At 43.4% G+C, this 24,615-nt stretch overlaps 2 protein-coding genes across 6 annotated transcripts in view; both read right to left on the reverse strand.

The window, feature by feature from the left end:
* dolpp1 (dolichyldiphosphatase 1) overlaps positions 1-4,963 on the reverse strand; it is a 31,692-nt gene extending 26,729 nt beyond the window's left edge. Inside the window, exon 1 of the mRNA XM_068012084.1 lies at positions 4,860-4,963. Within this exon, the coding sequence (XP_067868185.1) occupies positions 4,860-4,944 (85 nt within the window). The 5' untranslated portion in view covers positions 4,945-4,963. The remainder of the gene's footprint in view (positions 1-4,859) is intronic.
* A 2,239-nt stretch (positions 4,964-7,202) lies between these two features.
* miga2 (mitoguardin 2) overlaps positions 7,203-24,615 on the reverse strand; it is a 56,720-nt gene continuing 39,307 nt past the window's right edge. For all 5 annotated transcript variants that reach the window (XM_068012085.1, XM_068012089.1, XM_068012088.1 and 2 more), the window contains 5 exons: positions 20,956-21,054; positions 19,263-19,397; positions 18,233-18,286; positions 17,940-18,056; positions 7,203-15,756 (listed from right to left, as the gene is read on the reverse strand). In XM_068012085.1, the coding sequence (XP_067868186.1) occupies positions 15,550-15,756; positions 17,940-18,056; positions 18,233-18,286; positions 19,263-19,397; positions 20,956-21,054 (612 nt within the window). In that variant the 3' untranslated portion in view covers positions 7,203-15,549. The remainder of the gene's footprint in view (positions 15,757-17,939; positions 18,057-18,232; positions 18,287-19,262; positions 19,398-20,955; positions 21,055-24,615) is intronic.

The raw sequence follows: 24,615 nt of genomic DNA on the forward strand, positions 1-24,615 counted from the left end.
GAGGTAGCACTCTCACCTCCGAGTTAAAAGGTTGAGTGTTCTGTCAGAGGTGCTGTCTTTCAGATGAGATGTTTAACCAAGACCACATCTGCCCTCTCAGGAAGGGCAGCTGGGAAGCTCTCCCTACCTGGTATCCTGACTGATCCCTCACTGAACATCACTAAAACAGATTAACTCATCATTATAACACTGCTGCCTGTGGGAGATTACTGTGTGCAAATTAGCTGTAGCTTTTTTTATATTACAACAGTGACTACACTTCCAAAGTACTTAAATGTCTGTAAAGCGCTTTGGGAAGTACTGAGGTTGTGAAAGTCACGATACAAATACAAGTCTTTCTTATCATCGTGCTTAAGTGTCAGCCATAGCTCAGTTAGTAGCCTTCTTGCCTCTAAGTCCTCAAAATAAAGGCACCTCTAGGTAGCAGCGACCACAATATGATTGAATTTTACATCCAGTTTGAAAGAGAGCAGAGTGAGTCTAAGACTAGTATTTTAAACTTAAATAAGGGCAACTATGTGGGCATGAAAACTGAGCTAGCTAAAGTGAACAGGGCTACTAGGCTAGGAGATAGAGCAATAGAGAAACAGTGGCAGACATTCAAGGTGATATTTCAGAATACTCAGGATAAGTATATTCCTACTATAAAGAAAAATTCTCAGGGGAGGACCCACCATCCGTGGTTAACCAAAGAAGTTAAAGAAAGCATCAAACTTAAGGAAAAGGCATATAATTGCACAAAGATGAGTGGCAGGTCAGATGATTGGTCAAAATATAAAAAACGGCAGAGAATGACTAAAGTCATAGATTTATACGGCACAGAAACAGGCCCTTCGGTCATCATGTCTGTGTCGGCCATCATGCACCTAACTATTTTAATCCCATTTATCAGCACTTGGTCCGTAGCCTTGTATGCTATGGCGTTTCAAGTACTCATCTAAATATTTCTTAAATGTTGTGAGGGTTCCTGCCTCTACCACCTCTTCAGACAGTTAAAACCTAAAAGGTTAATCAGGATAAAGAAATTAGTGTATGAGAAGAATCTAGCTAGAAATATAAAAACGGATAGCAAGAGTTTCTACAGGTATTTAAAAAAGTTAAAAAGTAAAGTGAGTGTTGGTCCTCTAGAGAGTGAGAATGGGGAGTTCATAGTAGATAATAAAGAAATGGCGAATGAAATGAACAAATATTTTGCTTCTGTCTTCACTATATACAAAAAAGATTCCCGTAATAGCTGTAAATCAGGAGGTGGAAAGAAGAGAGAAACTTGGTGAAATTACAAGCATCAGGGAAGTGGTACTGACCAAACTGATGGAGCTGCGGGCTGACAAGTCCCCAGGTCCTGATGGGCTTTATCCTAGGGTCTTAAAAGAGGTGACTAATGAGGTAGTAGATGTGTTGGGTGTTAATTTTTCAAAATTTGCCAGATTCTGGAAAGTTTCCATCAGACTGGAAAACAGCAAATATAACCCGTCAATTCAAGAAGGTTGGGGGGGGGGGCGGAGGCAGAAAACAGTTAATTGTAGGCCAGTTAGCTTGACGTCTGTCGTGGGGAAGGTGCTATAATCAAATCATTAAGGAGGCTAAAGCTGGGCACCTAGAAAAACTCAAGGCAATCAGGAATAGTCAGCATGGCTTTGTGAAAGGGAGATCATTTTTAACCAATTTATTGGAGTTCTTTGAAGGAGTAACATGTGCCGTGGATAAAGGGGAGCCCGTTGATGTACTGTACTTGGATTTCCAGAAGGCATTTGACAAGGTGCCACATAAAAGGTTATTGCGCAAAGTAAGAGCTCATGGACAGAAGATTGGTTGGCTGGCAGAAAACAGAGAGTATGCATAAATGGGTCCTTTTCTGATTGGCAGGATGTGACAAGTGGGATCCCGCAGGAGTCTGTGCTGGGGCCTCAATTTTTTACAATTTATATCAATGACTTAGATGAAGGAAGCGATGACAATGGTAACTAAATTTACAGATGACACAAAGATAGGTAGCAAAAGTATGTTGTGAAGAGGACATAAGGAGCTTGCAGACTGATATAGATAGATTGAATGAGTGGGCAAAATTCTGGCAGATGGAGTATAATGTGGGAAAATGTGAAGTTGTTCACTTTGGCAGGAAGAATAAAAAAAGCACAGTATTACTTAAACAGAGAAGGACTGCAGAATTCCGAGGTGCAACAGGATCTTGGTGTTCTAGTGTATGAGTCACAAAATGTTAGTATACAGAAAGTAATAAAGGCTAATGGAATGCTATCCTTTACTACGAGAGGAATAGAAAATAAAAGTAAGGATGTTATGCTTCAGTTGTACAGGGCATTTGTGAGACCACATCTCGAATACTGTGTGCAGTTTTGGTCTCCTTATTTAAGGAAGGATGTGAATGCGTTGGAGGCGATTCAGAGGAGGTTTACTAGATTGATACCTGGAATGAGCGGGTTGTCGTATGAAAAAAGGTTGGAAAAACTAGACTTGAAGTTTAGAAGAATGAGGGGTCACCCTTTTAAGACAGAGATGAGGAGAATTTTTTTTTCTCTCAGAGGGTTGTGTGACTTTGGAACTCACTACCTCAGAAGGTGGTGGAGGCAGGGTCATTGAATAATTTTAATGCAGGGGTTGATAGATTCTTGTTAGGCAAGGGAATCAAAGGTTATCGGGGTAGATGGGAGTGTGGAATTCGAGACACAGAGATCAGCCATGATCTTATTGAATAGCAGACCAGGCTAGAGGGGCCAAGTGGCCCACTTCTGCTCCTAATTCGTAAGTTAGAAGGCTGTGAGTTCAAGTCCTACTCCAGGATTGGTTCGTTAACAGGAAGCAGAGTAGGGATAAATGGGGCATTCTCGGGTTGGCAAGCTGTAACTAGTGGAGTGCCACAGAGCTCAGTGCTGGGGCCTCAACTTTACAATCTATATCAATGACGTAGATGAAGAGATGAATGTATGCTTGCTAAATTTGCCGATGACACAAAGATAGGTAGGAGAGTAAGTTGTGAAGAGGACATAAAAGAATCTGCAAAGGGATATCGATAGGTTAAGTGAGTGGGCAAAAATCTGGCAGATGGAATACAATGTGGGAAATTGTGACGAAAAGCAGTATATTATTTATATGAACAGTAGAGAGATCTGGGTGTCCTGGTATATGATTCACAAAAAATTAGTATGCAGGTACAGCATGTGATTGGGAAGTCAAATGGAATGTTGTTGTTTATTGCAAGGAATAGAATAGTAGGGAAGTTTTGCTACAGTTGTACAGGGCGTTGGTGAGACTACATCTGGATTACTGTGTACAGTTTGGTCTCCTTACTTAAGAAAGGATATAATTGCATTAGCAGTTATGAGAAAGTTCACGCGACTGATTCCGGGGATGAAGGGGTTATTTTATGAGGAAGGGTTGACAGGTTAGGCATGTATCCAGTGGAGTTTAGAAGAATGAGAGGTTAACTTATTGAAAGATAGAAGATCCTGTGGGGACTTGACAGGGTGGATGCTGAAAGGATGTTTCTGTTATGGGAGAGACTAGAACTAGGGAACACAGTTTAAAAATAAGGGGTTTCCCATTTAAGACGGAGATGAAGACAATTTTTTTTCTCAGAGTGTTGTTCGTCTGTGGAATTCTCTTTCCCAGAGAGCAGTGGAGGCTGGGTCATTGAATATTTTTAAGGCTGAGTTAGATAGATTCTTAATTGACAAGGCAAATTGACAAAAGGTTATAGCAGGTAGACAGGAAAGTAGAGTTGAGGCCACAATCAGATCAGCCATGATCTTATCAAATGACAGAGTAGGTTTGAGGGGCCGAATAGCCTACTCCTAGCATGTATGTATGTTAGTACTGAGGGAGTGCTACACAGTCAGAGGTGCCACCTTTCAGTTGAGTCGTTAAACCGAGGCCCCGTCTGCTCTCTCAGGTGGATGTAAATGATCCATGCACCAATTTGAATAAGAGCAGGGGAGCTTTCCTTGGTGTCGTGGCCAATATTCATCCCTCAAATCAACATCACAAAAACAGATGATTTGGCAATCAGATTGCTGTTTGTGAGATCTTGCTATGTGCAAATAGGCTACCACATTTCCTACATTTCAACAGTGACCACACGTGAGAAGCACTTTGAGAAGCCCTGTGGTCTCGAAAGACACTCTCAAAATGCAAAACGTTTTTTCTTTTCTCATCCTAGTATTGGCCCGTAGAATGATTCAGCACAGAAAGAGATCATTTATTCTGCAGGGGGATTTTCTCCATATACTCCACCTTGGCTAACCCCACTATCCTGCTCACATTATCATACCCTTTACCAATGCACTTTGATCAAATTCCCTTTTTTAAAAAAAATATATAAATTTCAATATTTTCAGAACATACAATTCCTTCAATTTTTACAAAGAGATGATATAAAAGCCAATAAATGACTTCGAAACCTCCAACACTGCAGTCACTATAATCTCTCATTAGTCATTGCTATAAATATTTTCACCATGACAGCTCTTTGCTGCCTGAGCGCTTAGATGTACTGCGCACGCGATGTAAAGCGGAGCCGCCAGATCGCGCGTGCGCCGTGAGACCTCAGACCTGTCGAGCATGCGTAGATGGGTCTTAAAGTTGGCCACTATTCGGCAGCAATGGCATCGATTAATTGCGCATGCGCGGCTGCAACACGGACACACAAAAACTAATGGCACATTATTTAGCAACTGGGACCCAGTGAAGGCGCTCATTCGCCCGCGATCCTCCCCCACCAAGGCCTGCAAACAGGGCTGCGACTTCTCCCTGCATGCTCGTTCGCCGTTATTTTCCTCGCTCGCAAAAATTTCTAAAGGCAGCCGAGAATCATTCTTGCAAAAACCTGACCAGAGAAGCTATACCTGGTGGATATTCGACATACGTGAGGGACAGCGGCTGCCACCGCTCTTTCTCTACAGCAACCGAGCACTTTCCAACCGCCGCCATCTTTACCGCATCATGGCGACACGCCGGCAGCCAATCACTGCGGCCGGATTCCATCCAATAGCAGCCCAGCATCTGTGGAGGATTGAACCAATCACAGCGCAAAGGTAGGCGCTTCTCCCGCCCCCTCCCCGGCCGCTGCTGTCTATTGGAAGAGGGACTGCAGGGTGGTCCAATCAGAAGAGCAGAAGTCCATCGAATCACAGGACAGACAACTTCCAGACAAAGTGCTGGAGGCAATTTCAGAGTTGGCTTGAATGAATGAAGATCATAGAATGTTGACAGCACAGAAGGCCTTTCGGCCCATTGTGTCCGTGCCGGCTCTCCGCAAGAGCAACCTCACCTAGTCTCACTTTCTCGGTAGCCCTGGCTTCGTGAACACCTTGCTACTTTTGCATCTACATTAGTACCTTTTCCATTAGCCTCTGGTCTGAAAGTGTTTTCAAAGATCGGGCCATTTCTTTTTCATCTCACAGCTCCAGCGACCCGGGTTCAATCCTGGGTACTGCCTGTATGGAGTTTGCAAGTTCTCCCTGTGCTGGCGTGGGTTTCCTCCGGGTGCTCCGGTTTCCTCCCACATGCCAAAGACTTGCAGGTTGATAAGTAAATTGGCCATTATAAATTGCCCCTAGTATAGGTAGGTGGTAGGGAAATATAGGGACAGGTGGGGATGTGGTAGGAATATGGAATTAGTGTAGGATTAGTATAAATGGGTGGTTGATGGTCAGCACAGACTCCGTGGGCCGAAGGGCCTGTTTCAGTGCTCTATCTCTAAACTAAACATAAACTAAACTAATGGACCAAATAAAACTTGCATTAATGGCAGCTGTGGGTAGCACTCTCACCTCTGAGTCAGAGATTGTGGGCTTGAACCCAACTCCAGAAACTGGAGCACAAAATCCAGGCCGACGTTCCCTGTGCAGAACTGAGGGAGTGCTGCACTGTCGGAGTGTGGGGCGGTGCACTAAGGGAGTGCTGCACTGTCAGAGGGCCGTACTGAGGGAGTGCCGTATTGGCGGAAGGGGCTGCCTTTTGGATATGTTAAACCGAGGCCCCATCTGCCCCCTGGGATGGTTGTAAAAGATCCCATGGCACTATTCAAAGAGGAGCAGGGGAGTTCTCCCGATTTCCTGGCCAATATTTATTCCTCACCCAACCTGAAACAGATTATCACATTACTGTTTGAGACTTTGCTGTGTGCAAATTGGTTGTCATACTTCAAACATTATAACAGTGACTAAATCTTAGAAGTACTTTGTTGGCTGTGTAAAGCACTTTAGGCACTAAAGAAACAAGTTCTTTCGTACTTGATCAAGTTCTCAAATTACTTTGAAATGCAGTGCCTTGTTCTAATGTGGAGCAGCTTAGAGAAAGCAAGAACTTACACAAATTTATTATATATTTAAATCAGCCTAGATTAAATCAGTCCTGGATTAGGCTTGAACCAACAACCACCTCAGCCAAGAATGCAACTGACTGAGCCAAGAAAGCAAATGTGATCATAGGATAAGTTTTTAGTCACATTCTTTCCTGCTAGCTAAAGAGTCCCATTCCCCACCTCACCCTGGTTATGTAAATTACTCTGAGCAGCACATTGCATTAGTCACAATTACAGTTCCCTCCTATTAGTGGCATATCCTTCCCTTATTGTATTCCAATCCTCAACTTCCTGTTCAAATCCCTCCATGGTCTCATCCCTTCCCTATCTCTGCAGGCTCCTCCAGCCCCACAACCCTCCAAGTACTCTGCATTCTTCCAATTCTGGCCTCTTGCGCATCCCCAATTTCCATTGCTCCACCATTGGTGGTCGTGCTTTCAGTTGCCAGGGTACTTGAGCTCTCGAAGTCCCTCCCTAGATCTCTCCACATCTCTTTCCTCTTTTTAAGACGCTGCTTAAAATCTACCTCTTTGACCAAGCTTTTGGTCACCTGTCCTAATATCTCCTTGTGTAGCTCAGTGTCAATTTCTGTCTGATGAAGGTCCCGTGAAGCACCTTGGGAAATTTTACTACACTAATGGCATTATATAAATACAAGATTTAGCCTGTAGCATGCTCAGCCTACAACAATTTGCATTTATATAGTGCCTCCAACTTAGAAAAATGTAAAGGGAGCTTTGTGTGGGCCATAGTCAGGGTGGGAACATAGGAACAGGAGGAGGCTGCTCACCATTCAATTAGATCATGGCTGATACATTAACTCCATCTACTGTTCCATAATCCTCAATACCCTTGCTTAATAAAATAAATCCATTTACAGACATTTTCTTTATTGAATTTTTTTTAATTGAAATGTATTGATACAGGGCAGCAGCAATGATTTTAAAAATAAAAAAAATCTCAATTCTCAAGATGAAAAGATCAAGTTCTACATCAGAAGCAATAATTAACACAAAAAAAGGAATAGGCACACGTTTATATATTTAAAGAATGACCATTTCAGACACTTTTCCCCATTCCTTTCTCTTCTTAGCCCTCAACTCATTACAAACCTCATTTTTTGAAAAATCTTAATAGCAGCTTCAAAAGACCAAACCAGCAACTTAGTTCCAAATGGACCCAGCCCAAGTGTCAATACAAGACAAACTTCTTTCAATTCCAGACAGTAAAGCAATTTTGCCATAGAACATTACCAAAATTAACCAGTAACCATTTATTGATCTGTATCCACCAAATTCAATCAATTTGTGAAATGGCAGGGAGGAGTGACATCTAGGAATATCCACATCAGACTATAGTGGTTCTGTGCCAGAGCAAGTGTGGGACTTTTCAGTTGCTGGTGCTAATTTGGTATCAGTTCAGAATATGCCTTGGCTTGGTTACTGGTAAAGAAAGGCCTGGTAATGGTCTGGTAATGGTTCTGGTCTGTCCTGCAACACTTGCACTGATATTAGTTAGTTACTTGTCCAGTGAGTTCATTACAGTCCAGTTTGGTTAAGGCCTCCCCATCCACTGTCACAGCAGCACCTTAAAAGTGTGTGGATCAAACTGTTTCTTTACCCCTTCAGCACCTCTTAACACTCTTTCCCAACGGGTGACATTCTTTACAGGAACTAAAAGCGTGATTTGATTGAGGGGGAACTGGACATGCACACAGAAAATAAAATAAATTAAAAAGGAGAACAGAAATAAGGTCCAATGCACCTATACTGTCAGGTTGTCACTTACAGACTCTGTCCTTTTCCTTTTATAGGTAGAAACCTCATTCCCACATTTACCTCCTCACAAGAGACTTCAATGGACTCTTTTGAACTGGGGACAGGCAGGCGACTTGCTCCAAACCAACTCCTATGCTAATCGCAAAGAGGTGCACAAACATGGCCAGAGGATGGTTCTTCCCATCAATTTAATTTAATTGCTCTCCCTCATTCACTCTCCCTGGGCACCATGCTCAGACCACCGCCATCCTCCCACCACTATTTAAAGTTGTACACCTCTCATAACTTGGCTCCAAACTTGCAGGCTGCATTTTTCTGTTGCATTCTATAAGATATCATTTACAAAACATACCCTTGTTACAAAAAACGATGTGCTCCGCTCCCACAGACCTCATGACATGAGGGTGATGCACACAGATCAACTGTTAAATGCCTAACCATCTTAATCTGGTTACACAGTAAAGCACAGTAAGCCTGGACCTGACACGATTGGCACCCAGGCTAACAGGAGCAGCAAGTAAGATTGATAAAGATTGGACAAGTGGTGTCTCAATGAGGTTCTTTTGCTTCAAACAAAAAAAGTTTCAAAAAAAATAAAAAACGTTTGGCTAATAACCCTCATCTCCTCAACTGGGGTGACCTGGGTGAATATCTGAAGTAAACACATCATTTCTAATCCTGATTTACATTTCAGTTCTCTTTTAAGTAAAAAATATATTACATAGGTATTAACAGAAACAAATCCAATGACGTCCTGCCAGTTTTGTAAAGAAAAAAGTTTACTAGCAGGAGATGGAGGTGTTAGAGGCCAACTCACGGTTTGGTAACTGCAGTAGAATCAGGCTAACAGAATAAGCCCAATACCAGAAGTGCCACTGACTTCTGTTTTAACCATATGGCAGTGTGCATGCGCTTTTCTTGTTTAAATTAATTTTTCATTGAGGGCTGCAGATTAAAGCATCACCTTGCTCGAAGGTTACTCAAGGAATGCTCCAATATGTTGGACCAGTTAGTGATGAGATATGGGTCTGCACTTTCAGTCCCTCACACTAACAGCAAGACATGCATTTCACAAACGGTACTGAAATAGCCACGGGTGAAGAGGCCTTGAAATCTCAGCAGACACACTGCTAAAGATATCAAACCGAAACAGACAGCAATCAAAACAAAGAGAACGTTAAATTACAATCGCTGTAAACAGCACAATGCAAATCAGAGGATGTCGTGATCAAATTGTACAGAGCTATGTTCAGGCAGACAAGAGGCAGAAATTCAAAGGCTGGACAGACATTTCAGAGAAGCGTCACAAGGCGAATTCCCGGTGTCAGGGGTTTGAGTTATGAGGAAAGACTGAAGATATTCTGACATTTCAATCTGAAAAGGAGGCAATCTTATAGAGGTATACAAGGTAGGGAAAGGGTAAATTCTAGATTATTTTTAATTAAATGGTAGGAGTAGGACACAGGTTCTGGTACACACTGGTAAAAGGTAACTGCAGGACTGATATCAGAAAGCTCTTTATGTAGAGGGTGGTCAACACTTGGAAAGATCATCCCAGTAGAGAGTTGGAGGCAAAAGACTGGAATGATTTAAGAAACTATGCTGCACTCTAGGGTACATCTAGTTGAATAATGAGCCTCTTTATCCATTATTCTCAAATGTGCCACTGTTGGTACTTGCTAATTGGAGACCACAGGTTGAAGGGCAGAAACTAGAGGCCCAAGAGCTTCACTACTGAGATAGCCCTGCTTCCTAATGGTAGTCTCTTGGTTTTTCTGACTTAGCAGGAGAGTGGCACTGGGTGCCGCTTATGATCCCAGCTCATAACTAGGCAAGCCACAAATGTAAACCCAGAGACACCTGGAGTAGTAGGGTCGACAAGAAATGAAGATGTGGGTCAGAAGTGACCTTATTATAGGTGAATCACTGCCATATACAGATCATCAGTGCAACAATAACAGGCAGCTCCCAGACCATCAGCTGCTAGAATGTATCCCTACTGTCCCACTCCAGAGATTTCAGCACAAATTCTAGGCTGACACTCCTGGTGCAGCCCTGACGGAGTTCTGCACTGTCGAAGGTACTATCTTTCGGTTGAGACATTAATCCATGGCCCCAGCTGCCTACTCAGGCGCACATAAAAGATCTCTTGGCACTATTTCGAATAAGAGCAGGAGATTATCCGGGTGTCTTGGCCAACATTTACCGCTCAACCAACATCACATGCAAAAAAAAGAGATTATTGGTCATTACTGTTTTGGGATCTTGCTGTGTGCAAACTGGCTGCACTGTTTCCTACATTGCAATAGTGGCCAAACTTCAAAAGTACTTATTTGGCTGTAAAATGGTTTGCAACTTCCTGAGGTCATGAAATGCGCAATAAAAATGCAAGTTTTTTGTTTAAAATAGGTGCAGTTTTATGAACGTCAGTAACTATGGTGTTGGGATGAGAAGATTGTGGGGGGCGGGAATGTGGAATTTGGTCAGTTTGGGCCACAATTTTTCTTTATAAATAAAGTGCATTAGCAAATCTGATTCCTACATGGCCTAAATGGCTACCTTGGAAAAAAAAATGGGAAATCAGACTTTTATTGGGCATGAACATTTTCTGGCACAGAATCAAAAAAAGCCTTGGTACATGCAGTAGTTTACAAACTGGTTCAAGCTTGGTGAACCCACACAAACTTGCACTCAAAGTTCCCCTTCTCCACCTTGTCTTGCCAAATACTCCCAGGACAGGTATACCTGAACTTCAACACCCAACTCCAGGATGGAGCATCTGACTAAAATAAAAGCAAAATACTGCGGATGCTGGAAATCTGAAACAAAAACAAGAAATGCTGGAATCACTCAGCAGGTCTGGCAGCATCTGTGGAAAGAGAAGCAGAGTTAACGTTTCGGGTCCGAAGAAGGGTCACTGACCCGAAACGTTAACTCTGCTTCTCTTTCCACAGATGCTGCCAGACCTGCTGAGTGATTCCAGCATTTCTTGTTTTTGTTGGAGCATCTGACTGCCAGTCTGATGCCAGTGTCCCCCATAGCCTCTCTGACTGAGGCTGGTAATTTTTGTGCTCAGGACCCTCACCCATTAGGGATCTAGGCTACCTCAAACTCATCACACCCAGAACCCTCATGGCAAACAGTGGAAGTTCAGCCCAGTCTGAGCTGGGATTCCAACCTAGGAAATGATGGTGAAAGACCAGTGTCCTCACCTGATTAAGTCACCCAGTTCCTAAAGGAGAGCTCTTTTATTAAAAAAAAAATCAGTAAGCTTCTTCATTTCATTAACCCTCACACACGTCTAAAGGAGAACTCCTCTAGATTCCAACTACTGCCTGTAGACTTTTTTTATATAAAAGGTCACCAGTAGCCACTTTATTTTTGCACCTCCTGAACACTGTGTCACAAACACATTTGTGTGCCCACACCTCCACTATCACAACTTTTTCCATGAATCTCGATCACAATTCAGGAAGAAAAAAAAACAAATTTCAACTCAATAGAAATCGCTCCTTAAAAGTCCTTTTTTTTTTTTAAACACCCTAATACTTTCAGTTGTCCTATTATAACTCCTTCAATGACCAACGAAATGTTATTCTGGAAAAGATATATCAACTGATTTATAAGTAACCTCTATGTCAGTCACATAGTTGGAACAAATAAATCCTTTGAATAAAGTGAGTTTTCCACAGCAGCAGACAGTAGATTATCTCAGGACTCGATTACATCAGACAGCCCAATCTGTTCTGAACCTCCGCACAGACAAAGCTCCAACAAAGGGGCTCAAAGGACAACTTTAACACCCCAAAAAGAACTCGCCACACCTTGCCTTCTTATAGTGACTAGTCACATCTTCTTTCAAGAGTTGGTGTAGCATGCTCCTAATTACTCCAAAAGGCAGAAAGGGACTTTTCAAGGCTGATTCTGTTCACGCAAACAGAATTGTTCCAAGTCTCTCTAATACAGTAATTCAAACAAAAAGAAAAACTTGCTACAGGTTGGCATCATCTATCGATCATAAAACATAGATATCAGAAATTGATATCAGGCATCTATTTGGAGGGGGTGGGAGTAATCTAATTACCCAAGCCTGAGTGTTAAGACAGTCGGACTTTTAAACAATCCTGAACCACATTAGAGAACTCTCTCCTCACCCCCCAACCCCCACAGCACTTCTGCATTCCAACATCCAGGTCAGCCATCCTTTTTTGAGCCAATTTAAACGTTCCATCCTTAGTCTCTTTGGTGTACAATGCTCTTCTGTGCTGGCAGTGGAGGGAAAAAAGACACAAACACACACACACACAGAGACACACACACACAGAGAGAGAGAGACACACACACACAGAGAGAGAGAGACACACACACACAGAGAGAGAGAGACACACACACACAGAGAGAGAGAGACACACACACACAGAGAGAGAGACACACACACACACACACAGAGAGAGACACACACACACACACAGAGAGAGAGACACACACACACACACAGAGAGAGAGACACACACACACACACACAGAGAGAGACACACACACACACACAGAGAGAGAGACACACACACACACACACACACAGAGAGACACACACACACACACACAGAGAGAGAGACACACACACAGAGAGAGAGAGACACACACACAGAGAGAGACACACACACACACACAGAGAGACACACACACACAGAGAGAGACACACACACACAGAGAGAGACACACACACACAGAGAGAGACACACAGAGAGACACACAGAGAGAGAGACACACACACAGAGACAGGAATACTCAACAGCACCCACCCCCCACCCCTGTGTGAGGAGTGCCTTAAGAGAGCACAGAGAAATGGGGGAAAGAGAGAACATATGAAAGGGTCATTTTAAAAGTAGCACAAATTCACTTAAAAGTTTGGTTTAGACTTTTGAGTCCACAGAGAAAATAATCTCAGGAGTTCTGCTCAACTCAGTTGAGAGTCCATCCCTCACAAAATTAAAATAATTACACATCAACAATTTCAAAAGAATCTCGAGATCTGATGAAAAACAACTTCATTATGAGTCTTGCCAGGAATCCAAGTCAAGGAATTTTTCAAGCCTTTGAGCTGGCGAGTCAGTTTAGGGATGTGAAGTGTCCACTTGCAAGAGAATCCTAAGGACGGAAGCAATGTTCCCGCTTACTTTTCTTTGTTGTGCGCTGCCTGTTTATTGCAGGAACTTTGGTTGTGCGTGGCCGGCTTATTGGACAGCACTGTACATTCCAGATCACTATGCAGCCGCACACCCATGCTGCCTAGAGAGAACATTGGGCAGAAGTGGACGAATCTTCCTGAGCAGCACAGCAACATGCAACCCCTCTAGAGACAAAATATAAAAGACTCATGGTTTATGGCCATCTTGGCGACATTGAATACGAAACCACTCTCCGATATTTGGCCATTTTCACCCAGTCCACGCAGCCTACATTTTGCTACCAGAATGAGTACTGACATTATTAGTGGGTGGGGGTTATGGCAGGACTTACAGAAAGCAGACTTGATGTTAAAGCAAGCAGAGTCTATTTAACAGCCTCTACAAATTACAGCAAACAGAACTCTCCCAATAAAAGGAAGATTAATTCTCCAGCAAAATGCAGTGAGTGGAGGATAGCTACAGAATAGAAATTAAGCGAGTCAAACCAAGGAGAGGTGGTGCTGTAGTGGTAATGTCACTGGACTAGTAATCCAGAGCCCAGGCTATGGGAACATGGGGTCAAATCCCTCCAAAGTAAATGGTGAAATTTGAAATCAATTAATAAATCTGGAATTAAAATGACCATGAAACTATTGTCAATTGTTGTAAAAACCCATCTGGTTTGCACAGACACGATGGGCCAAGTGGCCTCTTTCTGTGCCTTAAACTTTCTATGTTTCTTAATGCCAAAGGGATCAAGGGATATGGGGGAAAAGCGGGAACAGGGTACTGAATTAGACAATCAGCCATGAATGGTGGAGCAGTCCCAAAGGGCCGAATGGCCTACTCCTGCTCCTATTTTCTACGTTTCTATCTTTCTAATCCCAGTCACTCGCAGCAATCTGGTCTCCAGGCGTGACTGAAGGGGCATTACACAATCATCTTCACTCTGGCTGGGTCACTATTTGCGGCCTTTTGTTAAAGCCCTAGCGATTATTAGCCTTAACTTCCAGAAGGTACAGGGATATGCAGAAAATGACTTCCTCTATTATTCAATTATTTGTTCTGCCTACTGTGCAGGGTTCCCCAGTTGAGAAGGTGGAGGGGAGCAGTGCAGGAAAGAGAATCTACATCCAGCCCTCTGCCATTCCAGACACTGACCTCTAGGAGGTGCACAAATGTCTCCCGATTGCCAAATGCCACATTACTCTTGGGAGAGGTAATAAATTAAAAAACTGTGGGGAGGTGGTTTAACTACAAAATAATATCTCAAATACAAACAGCAATTATCAGGTAGCATCTAGCTCCTGTTTCACTCATTTTATCCTGTTTAAAATAACAAAAGGAACAAGAACCAGGAAAGCCTACAATCAACTGGTATTGGCTCAGTGACACTACTCAGGACACTGGACCTCCAAAAGAACTGGAGGACCACTGGCTGGTACAAGTCGAGTAAAAGCGTCAAGCATGAAGAAGAATGAGAATGTGTTAAAAGTCAAATTACTCGTTTGGAAAAAAAAGTTTTAAAAATTAGTTGCCTGATTTTTAGACTCAAGTGCTCATCTTGGGTATTTTAAAAAAAAGTGCTTGGAATTTTCACAGACGTTGTTGTTATTTTTGTGCAAGATTGATACAGTTATTCTGTCAAAGAATGGGCTCCCCCTATGCTGTATGATTCTATTATTTGGTTAAACTGGACTTGGTAATGGGAAAATGAGCAGGCATGGAAACATTGGGTAAGTTGTTTCCTCCCTAGCCCAGGGATGCTAAGGCCAACTGCATTGTGCTCTTTACAAACCTGGACATCTACCAATCACAATGATCTGTTCTGATCTGTATGGCTCAGTAACAGACCAGGCAACCTATTCATCCACTACACCGAGAGGGGCAGTTGCACCTGATTCTATGACCCCCCTCCCCCCACCCCAATGGTAAAAGTGGAGGGAAGCATATTTCTAGTCCTGCAATCCTTGGGTTATCCCATCAAAAAGACACCCCCTACACCATCCAACATCTCTAGGATGGATTAGATTCTGGAAGAATAACATCCTATTCTTCCTGTCCCCGACCAATGCCATATCATAATACTGATATCCAACAGAATGAGCCAACCTCAAAGTGTATGGAGTATTCTGATCAAGACTCTTACAAGTCTCCTCAAAATGGAGGTCATCCAGGAATCAGATATTCTCAGTGCCAAGTTGCTTTGATTCTATTCTTCGCAAAAATCAATCATTTTCTGTCGTTCTTTTCTGTTTAAAAAAAAAACCTTTGTGCCCGGGTTTCATACAAGACTGGCCTCTTCCAAAGGTCCATTGTCAGTGGGTATCGTCCCATTCATTTCCGTTATTGCATCAATGCCCAGGTAGCCAAGGAGAATCTCGCTGCGTCTCCGTGACAAATGCACAATGTCGTCCGCTAGGGAATTTACTGTAGTGTATCGCACTTTGTCTACATCAAACATGTCCTTCAAATACTGGAGAATTTGTTGCTACAAGACAAAGTGATAATTGTGTGTAAAAACTATAGTTAAAACAAATATATTACACAAAAGACAGGAGACACCATTTCTCCCCTGTCTTTCCTTCTCTAAATTACAGGAAGGAAATCTATTTTCTGCATTAAGCATTTTGAAATTGAAAAAAATTTAATTATTGCTGTAGCATTAACCGATGGGTGCCTGTGGGTGGCAGTACTGAGGACAACTGGTCTCACTTCACACGGAGTGCACAGATGCATTAGGATACATGACCTTCTGGATCCGTGTGTCTAATTTTCCATGGAACCCACTGGAATTTTCAAATATTAACTTTCAAAAAGGTAATTGAATCTCTACTTTAAGAGGAAAATAAAATTGCAGAGCAGGGAAGTGTAATTAATTGATAGCTCTTTCAGACAGCTGGGAAAGACATGAGGTGCCAAACGGACTCCTTTTGTGCTGTACAAATCTATGAATTGTCAGTACCACGGCAGATGCAAACACTCACCAAACTGTCCAGGAAATTTAAAGTTGCCAAGTTAAGGATTATGGAAATACTGTAATTAATCCTAAGAACTTCACTGGGCCTATTAATGCAGCTCCTTTTCATAATCAAGGCTCAATAACTTTTCCCATCAGTTCAATATCAATACATTAATACTCAGCACCTCACAAATCTCCACTAACTAGAAGGACAAGGGCAACAGATGCAAGGGAACACCACCAACTTGCAAGTTCCCCTCCAAGTCACACACCGTCCTGACTTGGAAACGTCAGCCTTGCCAGTGACATCCTTATCCCCAGAACAATTTTTTTAAAAAACATAATAAAATTTATAAACAATATTTAAGAAAAGCCAGGGGGAAAGCCCCTTTGCCATCATTGTGAAGGAAAGATTTTGTCTCACCAACTTGATCGCATATTTTGAAGAAGTAACAAGGAAGATAGATGAGGGTAGTGCAGTTGATGTGGTCTATATAGATTTTAGCAAGGCTTTTGACAAGGTCCCACATGGCAGACTGGTTAAAAAAATTAAACCCTATGGGATCCAGTGAAATGCAGCAAGGTGGATACAAAATTGGCTCAGTGGCAGGAAACAAAGGGTAATTGTTGATGGGAGTTTTAGTGACTGGAGGGCTGTTTCCAGTGGCGTTCCGCAGGGCTCAGCACTGGGCCCCCTGCTTTTTGTGGTATATATTAACGATTTGGATGTAAATGTGGGGACATGATCAAGAAGTTTGCAGACGATGCAAAGATTGGCTGTGTGGTAAGTAGCGAGGAGGATAGTTGTAGGCTGCAGGAAGATATTGATGGTCTGGTCAGATGGGCAGAAAAGTGGCAAATGGAATTCAACCTGGAGAAGTGTGAAGTGATGCATTTGGGAAGGTCAAACAAGGCAAAGGAATACATGATTAATGGGAAAATACTAAGAGGTGTAGAGGAAGTGAGGGACCTTGGAGTAAATGTCCACAGATCCTTGAAGGTAGCAGGACAGGTTGATAAGGTGGTTAAGGCGGCATATGGAATCCTTTCCTTTATTAGCCGAGGTATAGAATATAAGAGCAGGGAGGTTATACTGGAACTGTATAACTCATTGGTTAGGCCACAACTTGAGTACTGTGTGCAGTTCTGGTCACCTCATTACAGAAAGGATGTAATTGCACTAGAGAGGGTACAGAGGAGATTTACGAGGATGTTGCCAGGACTGGAAAAATGCAGCTATGAGGAAAGATTGGATAGACTGGGGTTGTTCTCCTTGGAACAGAGAAGCTGAGGGGAGATCGGATTGAAATGTACAACATTTTGAGGGGCCCGGATAGAGTGGAGGTAAAAGGCCTAGCAGAGAGGTCAGTGACTAGGGGGCATAGATTAAAAGTGATTGGTAGAAAGATTAGAGGAGAGATAAGAAAAAAAAAATTTCACCCACAGGGTGGTGGGGGTCTAGAACTCCTGAAAGAGCAGGTGAGGCAGAAACCCTCAACTCATTCAAAAGGAGTCTGGATTTGCACTTCAAGTGCCGTAATCTGCAGGGCTACAGACCAAATGCTGGAAGGTGGGATTAGAATGGATGGATCTTTTTTCGCCGACGCTGACACGATGGGCCAAGTGGCCTCTTTCTATGCCGTAAACCTTCTATGATTATATCACCCGCAATACACTGGGGGACCGAAGAGATTTTAAAAGGAGCATCTCACCTTAAAGATAGTGCAAACTTCACAGAGGTGCTGCTTTGGTCCAAGAAAGCCCCAGGCAAGGACAGGACTGACATGCTCCGAAATAGAGTAAAAATGGGAAATGAAGCCATCAGGGACCTACAGTCACAGGGAAACACAATGCAACCGCCACGCATTAGAACAACGCTCAAGAACATCATCCATTTCAAATTTCACTCCATTCCAGCTGAGCTGGCAGTGTGCTCCACACTCTGCCTGTAAAGGTCTTTTGAATGACTGGTTCGTCCACCACTCTCAGCCCTTTGTTTACTGACCTGTAACAGTCGCCTTTTCGCTTTCAACACTGACCAACAAGCTGTGGCAAGAGCCTGCGAAGAAACAAGGAGTCAAAACACTCAAAATTTTAAAAAAGTACAAAAAAAGAGTCAAACATATTCTTGTTCACAAAGCAGAGGATGTGATGGCTGCCAGTGAATTATTGTTTATTGCTAGCCAAAGTCACACCATGAGTCCCTCAATATGCAGAATAAATGGACTCAATAGAAACGTTTAGTTTCATATAATGACCAAAAGTAAATAAAGTTCTTTTCATATTTTTATATTTATATTTAGAGATACAGCACTGAAACAGGCCCTTCAGCCCACCGAGTCTGTGCCGACCATCAACCACCCATTTATACTAATCCTACAAAACGTGTGAAAGACATTACAAATCTTATACCCACATGTATTTCCTGTCAACCGTTGCCATTATAAATTCCTGTGTCCATATTTAGTGTTGAAACGTGCCATGTAAAGATGTCACACTGTACAATACACCCTCCGGGCACTGGAGGCACTGCAACACTCCCATTGGCTCAGGGTGGGAGGAGCAAGGGGGTGTTTGAAGGAAGTGAGTGTGTATTTACAGTGTGACAAATTTACATGGGCAGCTTCCAATATAAATGTGAACACAGAAATTTACAAAAAAAGATAAAAATAAGGGAAGAATGTCTCACTCCAAAATGGAGACTGAATTACCTTTGTGCACCCTGGTTCAATGTTATTCCCCGTCCTCAAAACACATTTCACCTGAAGACTACACTTGGTCGTAACAGAGAGAAAGGCAAACACACACAGTGAAGCGACGGAAAGAGAGCGTAAGCGGGAGACAGAGAGGTTAAAGCTAGTCATCAGGCCTGAGTACCTTCAGTCGCCCCTGACAAAGCAGCTCTCTGGAGCTGGTCTCATGGCCAGGGAGACTAATGGGGTTGGTTTTAATTAATTTATTTGCAACACATGTAGCTTGCGAATCACCTTTCCTACAGTCACCACAGCACACTAACACAGATCAACGTGACTTACCGTCTCCTTAAAACTATCTGAAAGCCAGCGGTTCCGTAAAACAGCAACCACAGACGAAGGAGGGCTTTCCAGGTCCTCAAAAGCGTCCATCAGAATAAAATCCAACACAATGTCGAAGAAGCTCATGCACACAACCTGTGGAAACAAGGCTTCGCCTATTAGTGAAAGAAAGAACTTGCATTTATACAGCGTATTTTACAACCTCAGGACGTCCCATTTGGTTTGCAGTCAATTTTGAAATGCAATCACTGTTGTAATGTAGGAAACGCAGCAGCCAATATGGACACAGCAAGATACCACAAACGGCAATGAGATAATGACCAGATCATCCATTTTTAGTTATGTCAATTTAGGGATAAACATTGGCCAGGTCACCAGGGAGAGCTCCCTTGCTCTCATCGAAATAATGCTGTCAGATCTATTACATCCACCCGAGAGGGCAGATGGGACCTCTGTTTAACATCTCATCTGAAAGACAGTTCCTCCAACAGCGCAGTACTCCCTCAGTACTGCGCTGGGAGTGTCAGCTGCACTCTGCACTCAGGTCTCTGGAGTGGGGCTTGAATCCAAAACCTCCTGACTTAAGAGCCAACACCAAAGCTATAATAAAATAGCAAAATAATAAAAGGAGGTTTCCTGAGTGGTGTGACCTGGATCCCTACAAATTGAGCTGTTAATCTGAGCTCTTCTGCTCTTTGGAGGCCCACATCCATGCTGGCGACAGTCACCTCTAGGGTCACTCCTTCAAGCAACTTTTGCAGCTGGTTTGAGAATGGACTTTGCAGCAAGTCATCTACCCATTCAATCAGGTATCGAATGTAAGGTGCTATCCTCTCGCCCTTTCAGTAAATAGAATTACACACACACCCTAACTATGTAGGGGTGAGGAATGATGAAGAGTAGCAAGGCATTAAACACCCTGTCCCCACTCTCCGCCCCTTCTTTCCATTCAAAATCCTCCAAAACAAAAATTACAGCACAGTAACAGGCCATTCAGACCAATTGGTCTATACTGCACACAAGCTTCCTCCCACTCCGCTTCATCTCAGCCTATCAGCATATCCTTTTATTCCTTTCTCCCTCATGTGTTTATCCAGCTTCCCCTTAAACGTATCTACGCTATTCAACTCAAACAACTCCCTGCAGTAGCGAATTCCAAATTCTCACCATTCTTTGGGTAAAGACATTTCTGCTGAATTCCCTATTGGATTTACTAGTGACTATCTTATATTTATGGCCCTAGTTCTGGTCTCCCCAGCAAGTGGAAACATCCCTACATCTAGGTAGATTTTCCTAGATAGTAGGTCCCATAATTCATACAGAAGATCACTGTGGGAAGTTTGGGCTGAACATGTTAAAATATGCAACTTGGACAAGTCAGTAAGAATACGATCGATTTGGAATCCTTGCGATCCCCAATCGGATCGGATTATTCTTTGTATCTGGGAATAAATATTTGACTCGTACTACAGCAGTAGATACAAAATATTCTTAAATATTACGTGGCTTCCATTCCAAAGTTCACCCCAGTGCAGTTTGCCTCACATTAGAATACATCTATGTTGATGGGCATTAATGTGTTGTAAAATGCACAGCACCAATAATTTAAAATAAAAACCTCAACAATTAACACTGAATGAACATTTACTTCCAGCCCTGCTCAAGGAGCTGCAGAAAAGATTTCTGAACCTACCCCTCGTCCTTCCAGCTCTCTCTCAGTCGTCGCCCAGGTTTCTTCTCTTGCTGCATAGTTCAGCATTTCTTGGTAGGTCTCATGGAATCGATTTACGTTCTGCAAGAGGTGAAGAGACACAAGGAAAGGAAAATTAGATTTTTCTTTTTTCACATTATAGCAATGGGATGATCGGATTTTGCCACTGTTCCTGCCCACGTTCACCTCTTTTTCCAACCAGTCTAACTCTGCCACCAGCACTGTTTGTCCCCACACGGCAGGAAGTGAGCACCTCCTCGAATTTCAAATCAGTCATCAGACTGGCTCTTCCCTCTTTGCAGCAGGACAGATCCACCCAAGAATGGAGGCATTACGGATAGGATATGCCAGCCTGTGATCCTCCATTCAGTTTACTTTAATGACTGGAAATCACAGGCTGGCGGGCAAGAAGCAGAAAATCCTCACCCACAACACATATTATCTTCCAATTTCTTCACCTCCCCTGCTGAAGGTGTTAGAATGGGTTTTGATATAGTTTAGATAGGAAGAAACTGTTTCCACTGACAGGAGGGTCAATAAGCAGAGGGCACAGATTGAAGGGGGGGGGGGGTGGGGGGGGAGAACCTTTTTTAAAATATACGCAGTGAGTTGTTGTGATCTGGAATGTGAACATTAAAAAAGGTTAGTGGAAGCAGTTTCCACAGTAACCTTCAAAAGGGAATTGGATTTATATACACTTGAAAAGGAAACTTTTGTAGGGCCACGGGAGAAGATATGGCGGGGGGGGATTGAAACTAACTGGATTGCTCTAGCAGAAAGCTGGTACAGACACAATGGACTGAATGGCGTCCTTCTATGCTGTATCGTTCTGTGATTCTACCTCCCTGCTGAAGATGTTGTATCTCACTGGGTTACACTTCCATAGATACCAGGCTGCCCTACAATACCTCACCCAACTGGCCAATCCATACGTTTCAGCCTAGCCATGGAGATCTCGGGGGCAGAGGGCACCACACTTGGACTGTATCCTGCCCAGCCATGACACTCATACACACCGCATTTTCCAAAAGGAGTCAATGGATAGTGATCAGGGGCCCTGGCTGATTTTTCTCCTCCCTAGCCAAGAGAAACTGAAACTAACAGTAACACCCTAATACAAGCTTTGGGTGTGCCACAGATATTCTTTTGGATAACATGGTGCTGCTCATTCACACAAGAGGTCTGAGCATCTGAGGTTCAGGAGTGCGCCCACACTGCCCAATAACCAACTATACAATAGTGGATGGCAGGGGTATAGCAAGAACCTTAATCGTAACCTGATCTAGACACCGTCTTTCGACCATGTCCCTGCATTTTTTTAGAATTAGAACATTACAGCGCAGTACAGGCACTTCGGCCCTTGATGTTGCGCCGACCTGTGAAACCATCTGACCTACACTATTCCATTTTCATCCATGTGTCTATCCAATGTCCACTTAAATGCCCTTAAAGTTGGCGAATCTACTACTGCTGCAGGCAGGGCGTTCCACACCCTTACTACTCTGAGTAAAGAAACTACCTCTCACATCTGTCCTATATCTATCACCCCTCAACCTAAAGCTATGTCCCCTCGTGTTTGCCATCACCATCCGAGGAAAAAGACTCTCACTATCCACCCTATCTAACCCTCTGATTATCTTATATGTCTCTATTAAGTCACCTCTCCTCCTCCTTCTCTCCAACAAAAACAACCTCAAGTCCCTCAGCCTTTCCTCGTAAGACCTTCCCTCCATACCAGGCAACATCCTAGTAAATCTCCTCTGCACCCTTTCCATAGCTTCCACATCCTTCCTATAATGCGGTGACCAGAACTGCACGCAATACTCCAGGTGCGGTCTCACCAGAGTTTTGTACAGCTGCAGCATGACCTCGTGGCTCCGAAACTCGACCCCCCTACTAATAAAAGCTAACACACCATATGCCTTCTTAACAGCCCTATTAACCTGGTTAGCAACCTTCAGGGATTTATGCACCTGGACACCAAGATCTCTCTGTTCATCTACACTACCAAGAATCTTCCCATTAGCCCAGTACTCTGCATTCCTGTTACTCCTTCCAAAGTGAATCACCTCACACTTTTCCGCATTAAACTCCATTTGCCATCTCTCAGCCCAGCTCTGCAGCCTATCTATGTCTCTCTGCACCCTACAACATCCTTCGGCACTATCCACAACTCCACCGACCTTAGTGTCATCTGCAAATTTACTAACCCACCCTTCTACACCCTCTTCCAGGTCATTTATAAAAATGACAAACAGCAGTGGCCCCAAAACAGATCCTTGCGGTACACCACTAGTAACTAAACTCCAGGATGAACATTTGCCATCAACCACCACCCTCTGTCTTCCTTCAGCTAGCCAATTTCTGATCCAAAGCTGTAAATCACCTTCAAACCCATACTTCCGTATTTTCTGCAATAGCCTACCGTGGGGAACCTTATCAAACGCCTTACTGAAATCCATATACACCACATCCACTGCTTTACCCTCTCCAATTGTTTTAAAGATGAACTGAGAAATGTTTAGTGAAACAACATCAGATGTAACGGGTTATGCTGCTTAATTCCAGAGACAGCATACAGTAACAATCAATGCAAGTTCCACCAAAACAATCGATGTCTCTGGGCCAATTTTCTGGCGATGCTCAAGGAAATCTCAGGCAGTGTGCCCATACTTTCCCAACATTTTTTTTTTATTCATTCATGGGATGTGGGCATCACTGGCTATGCCAGCATTTATTGCCCATCCCCAATTGCCCTTGAGAAGGTGATGGTAAGCTGCCTTCTTGAACCGCTGCAGTCCATTTGGGGTAGGTAAACCCACAGTGCTGTTAGGAAGGGAGTTCCAGGATATTGACCCAGCGACAGTGAAGGAACGGCGATATAGTTCCAAGTCAGGATGGTGTGTGACTTGGAGGGGAACTTGCAGGTGATGGTGTTCCCATGCATCTGCTGCCCTTGTCCTTCCAGGTGGTAGAGGTCACGGGTTTGGAAGGTGCTGTCTAAGGAGCCTTGGTGCATTGCTGCAGTGCATCTTGCAGATGGTACACACTGCTGCCACTGTGCGTCGGTGTGGAGGGAGTGAATGTTTGTAGATGGGATGCCAATCAAGCGGGCTGCTTTGTCCTGGATAGTGTCGAGCTTCTTGAGTGTTGTTGGAGCTGCACCCATCCAGGCAAGTGGAGAGTATTCCATCACACTCCTGACTTGTGCCTTGTAGATGGTGGACAGGCTTTGGGGAGTCAGGTGGCGAGTTACTCGCCTCAGGATTCCTAGCCTCTGACCTGCTGTTGTAGCCACGGTATTTATATGGCTACTCCAGTTCAGTTTCTGGTCAGTGGTAGCCCCTAGGATGTTGCTAGTGGGGGATTCAGCAATGGTAATGCCGTTGAATGTCAAGGGGAGATGGTCAGATTCTCTCTTGTTGGAGATGGTCATTGCCTGGCACTTGTGTGGCACGAATGTTACTTGCCACTTATCAGCCCAAGCCTGGATATTGTCCAGGTCTTGCTGCATTTTTACATGGACTGCTTCAGTATCTGAGGAGTCACGAATGGTGCTGAACATTGTGCAATCATCAGCGAACATCCCCACTTCTGACCTTATGATTGAAGGAAGGTCATTGATGAAGCAGCTGAAGATGG

This window comes from Heterodontus francisci, chromosome 32, assembly GCF_036365525.1.
Source record: "Heterodontus francisci isolate sHetFra1 chromosome 32, sHetFra1.hap1, whole genome shotgun sequence".
Classification (NCBI taxonomy): domain Eukaryota; kingdom Metazoa; phylum Chordata; class Chondrichthyes; order Heterodontiformes; family Heterodontidae; genus Heterodontus; species Heterodontus francisci.